Source organism: Andrographis paniculata, unplaced genomic scaffold, assembly GCF_009805555.1.
Source record: "Andrographis paniculata isolate CXL003 unplaced genomic scaffold, ASM980555v1 Contig52END, whole genome shotgun sequence".
Classification (NCBI taxonomy): Eukaryota; Viridiplantae; Streptophyta; class Magnoliopsida; order Lamiales; family Acanthaceae; genus Andrographis; species Andrographis paniculata.
This window is the reverse complement of record NW_026137587.1, coordinates 2,182,934-2,187,833: the sequence shown is the minus strand read 5'-3', so window position 1 is coordinate 2,187,833 and position 4,900 is coordinate 2,182,934. Positions and strand designations below refer to the sequence as shown.

General features: G+C 36.2%; 1 protein-coding gene across 1 annotated transcript; it reads right to left on the bottom strand.

The window, feature by feature from the left end:
* Window positions 1-2,489: 2,489 nt before the first annotated feature.
* Window positions 2,490-4,168, bottom strand: LOC127254817 (uncharacterized). The gene is made up of 3 exons (XM_051280118.1): window positions 3,648-4,168; window positions 3,254-3,565; window positions 2,490-2,588 (listed from the first exon to the last, which is right to left on the bottom strand). Exons 1-3 carry the CDS (start codon window positions 3,669-3,671, stop codon window positions 2,541-2,543), a joined length of 384 nt encoding a protein of 127 aa, XP_051136075.1. The 5' UTR covers window positions 3,672-4,168; the 3' UTR covers window positions 2,490-2,540.
* Window positions 4,169-4,900: the final 732 nt, after the last annotated feature.

Genomic DNA, 4,900 nt, shown 5'->3' with positions numbered 1-4,900 from the left:
TTTATACTTATAATATTTTTGTTATGAGATATGTAAAATTATGAAAATATGATAGAAAAAAAATATTGGGTTTTTTTATTATTTTAATTTTTATTTGTATATATTTAAATTTGTATACGTTATTATATTTTTTAATAATATTTTTAAAAAATTGTGTATTCTATAAACATTAAGAAAACAATTTAGTTTAGAGTATTTTTATTTTTAAAGATTTTACTTTTTATAAAAAAATTCTCAAGAAAGTATTAAATAAAAACTTATTTTTTATATTATACTAAATAAATAATTTTATATTAAAAATATCACATTATTTTATATTTATATTTTGATACTTTAATATATAAAAACAGTAATTTTATTACTAAATAAAAAAAAATTATAAAGTTAATTTTTATTATTACATTAATATAAAATATTTATAAGGGCTCATTTTTTTGTTTTTCCCTGTCTTAATTTTAACTTTCAATCACACATGTTGAAAAACTCAATTTGAAATGACAATACTTGGCATCATTAAATTTTTTTGGATTATCCTTAAAAAAAAATGCATCATATATATGTAGTAATTAGATTCTCACATTGCATGTTTAATGAAGATTAAAATATTTCAAATTAATTGTCATTTATGATTATTTATAAAAATGGAAAGCAAATATGAAGTTACCATCGCAAAATTGCCAATAAAACCCTACAAAGAACTGTTACAGTTGTGAACCCGAATTAATAATTTAATTTGTTTTATACAACAGGTGATTATACAATATTATTATTGTATAGAAAAAGAACATAATAATGAACTCAACATATTTATTTCCTATGGAAAATTGGCAAAAAAAAAGAAAAACCTGAAGAGCATTGTTGCATTTATGCAGACTAATTCATGACTTAAAATTGGTACATAAGTAAATGACTTCTAAACATAGAATGTCAAGGTATACCTGAATTCCTCTCTAATATATCACGCATTTCCTTAAAAAATAATAATTTATAGTTGTTACGCACAAATATAATAATAATAATAAAAATAAGGATAGTAGGATCTCAAAGGAAGTTAGACACGAAGTCGGATGGAAAAAGAGAAAAATTTGCATTCAGGTCGGTTGGTCCTCGGTCAGAAGGTCCGCGGTCGGATGGGCAGGTCGGTTGGTTAGCGGGTCGGTTGCTCCTCGGTCGGTTGGTCCACAATCTGATAAGCAGGTCGGTTGGTCCTCGGTCGGATAGGCAAGTCGGAAGGTCCGCGGTCAGATGGGCAGGTCGGAAAGTCTGCAGGTTGGATGGTCTACAGGTCCGAAGGTTTGCGGCTGGACCAACAAGTCGGATGGTCTGCAAGTCGGGAGGTTTGCAGCTGGAACAACAAGTCGGAAGGTCTGCGGTCGGACCAACAAGTCGCTTGGTTGGGGCGACCATTGAAATGTCTGGAGAGATCAGATGCTAGCCGCTTGATGGGGCGACCAATAATCGTTTGGTCTAGCGACCAGTTAGTCTCTAGAATAGTCGGTCGGGCCAGTTAAGTTCTGGAACTGGTGGCAGCATTTGGGGAGACGGTGTAAGACACGTGTCAGTGAAGGAAGAATTAGTGGGCGGTTGCTGTAACCAACCAGGCGACGGTTCTGAAACATTTTCTTGAAGGAATATTTAAGGATGCGGACTTTTTATCTTCAATCATCTTCAATCGACATCAAATTTTAAGAGAATTGCTTTTGGAGATCACCACTTTATTTTCCAGTCTATAGTCTTTTATTTTCCAGTTTATTTATGTATCCTACAGTGGTTAGAGATTCCTAATCTCATGCACTAAATATATCAAATTCGAAGATAATTTCCTATTTTCGGATTTTACTTTTTTATTGTTGAAAAAATACATCAAAAATAGTAGATGCGTCACTACAAGAAAAAATCATTTTTGTAACAAAATATTTTTGTCTCTAAATCTACTTTTTCTGTTACTAATGACATTAGAGACGGAATTAGGAATGGAATTACGTTAGCTACATGAACTTTAGGGACAGAATTCCGTTACAAATATAATATTTTTTTTGTAGTGCGTGGTTATCAGCTCTTCTTGCTACGTACATTTTTTTTTAAAAAATGTGTGAGTTAATTTTTCAAATGAATGATGCATCAATAGCATAACATCATCCTCTTGGTTCTGTAAGCTAGATTTATTTTAAATTTAAACGTCATAAGAACTTTGGTGCTGACTGTGACACCTACTTATTATTTTTTTAAATGAGAGGCTCCAACTTCGGCCGCTTTCAAAATTTATTAAAAGAAATGAAAATGAGGTGTTTAAAAAGACGTTTACTTAAAACAATAATTATATTTGATATATAAAACATAATAAGGCGCGGTAGTCTCCGCTAATATCATATTTTGGTGCATTATTTTTATCTACGCCAAATGTGCCTTTTTTGGGTAATGAGACGCCTTAGTTGTTGCACTGTTTTGCTTCCTACCAGCCTTTTCTCAACTTCTTTGAGCGCACGTTGAAGTAGCACCTGAAGAACCACCATTAATTGGCTCCTCCATTTTTGGATTTCTTAAGGCTGCATCTGAAGGTGGAGCAATGTTCCTGGAGCTTTCCAGTGCTGCAGGTGGCACACTTCTTACATAACTCAAGCTTTTAAATTAAGAGCACGAATTTTAGTTGCCATTAAAAGATGTTGACACTTAAAGACATTCCAGAAGCTTATTCCTATACTCATTAGAGTACTCATAATGTGTCTCGCACGTATTACAAGAAGTCCAAACTGTATCCGGGTTTTTCTGTTAGAGATCAAGCTCGTATGTGCTGACTTTTGAGCGTTAGTATATTGGTCAACAATCCATAAAGCGAGAAAGTCAGTTGTTATTGGCTTCGATGAAAACATAGATTTTTCCTATTTGCATTCCATTGTTGACTCTTTCTTCTTTAAAACACTGCATTAATAGTTACAAGAGAACATTTGGGAAAAAGAAAACTGAGAGAAAAATTAGAACTTAATAAATTAAAGCGTATAAAAACTGCAGTATTTAGGTATGACAATCCACATGTCCTTTACGAATGTTTGATGTTATTGAAGGAGGAAAATTGCTAAGGAAAACTGTTAATCTATTCCCGTGAAAATTTACATTCAACATTGATTTAACCGAATCAAACAAAACTAACAAAAATATGGAAATATTTGTTTTAAAATCACACCCTAAGCTAACAAGATGATGAATAGGGTTAGACACCCAAAACAACCCAAAAAATGAGTCGATGGTTATGTACCTTAAGGTCGTCAGTGAGTGGGATTATTCTTCCAGTGTGGTAGAGGATGGCAAGTGAGTCGACGCAGTTGGCGACGACGATATGCTCCATCGTCAGAACCACAGCGACCGCCATCGTCCCCGAGTAGATCAACTCGGTGTTGTTGTCACCGTCATCCCAATCCTCCTGAAGCACCAATTCAAGATGCATGTCCATGCCTCCTGAAGAAGCGACGAGGGGGCTAGCTGCTCCGATGTCGTCGCGTCTGGCGGCTTCCGGGTCCATCTCTTCCTGGAGGATCTCATGTATCCTCGATTCGTACATAAAGGCGCACTGACACACAAACGAGGATTAATTAATGATCTAGTTAAATATGGAGATTGAGATTTCAGATCTGTATTGTGAACAAACAAACTGAAATGAGATCCTCTATGGCCATAAAAAATGCCAAAGTATGAATTTTGTTATCTTCGGCGAGCAAAGGCGGGTCCTGATGCTAATGGCATCTTCTATCAACCACATCACCCCAACAATCGGAGCGGCCGCGTTGAACAATTCCTGGGGCGGAACTCTAGGTGGGGCAGAGGAGCTGCTAGAACCAACAAAGCCCCTAGATGGGGCATTCGGGTCGTTACTAGGCCGCGGAAATCTGGCTTCGCCGCTCCGGACAACACACCCCACAGCAACGATTTAATCGTCATCCTCCTCCCAACCACCGGCGTCGCGCTGCCTTAATGGACCCGGCCCCGAGGCGTCGGCAGCGGCTGCGATGGTGAGGGTGGATCTGATATCCGGGGTCGATGGCAGGCCACGTCGAGAGCTAGAAGAGGCCTGTGGTACCCCACCCCTGCCGGAGATGCCTTCGAGGTGCCCAGAGAAAGTCATCGGATCTCTTGCAAGGTTTACGATGGCTGTGAAACCGCCGAGAATGGTTAATCAAGTGCTTCAAATTATTATTGTTATTAAATAAATAATATGGCCATATTATTAGGAGTTGCAACCGTTGGTTTAAAATTTGAATTTTTTTAATATTTAGTAATTATTGTATCATAATTATTGTATCATATTTTCTAGCAAAAATAAAATATTCTCCTTTGTTCTTATTTGCAAATAAATTCCAAGTTTTTGGTCCATATTCTCCGCAGCGAAGAAAAAAGTGAAGGCTTGTGTCGTATCTTCTTTTCAAAAGTAAAGTTTTTTGAAGTTTTTTGTTCGTCTGCAAAATGTCAAATGGAAGTTCTTCAATTCAACAATTAATTCCAATCTTCAAATGAGAGAAGTACCATCTTTGGAGTATGAAAATGAAACTTTATTCAAGTCTCAAGAATTGTGGGATTTGGTTGAAATTAGATTTGATGACCCAGACCCAGCTCCTGCAGCACCTGATCAACAATTGCGGGAAAATCGTAAAAAAGATGCAAAGGCATTGCTACTCATCCAATCGGCATTAGAGGATGATTTTTTCCCCGTATTGCAGCTGCGAGAACATCCAAGATGGCATGGGATATTCTGAAGCAAGAATATTTGGGTGACGACAAAGTACTTATGATTAATTGCAAACCCTTCGGCATGATTTTGAAACACTGAGTATGAAAGAAAAAGAATCTGTCTAAGAATATATGTCACGTGTTTCTGGTATTGTCAACCATATGAAGTGTTATGGAGAAT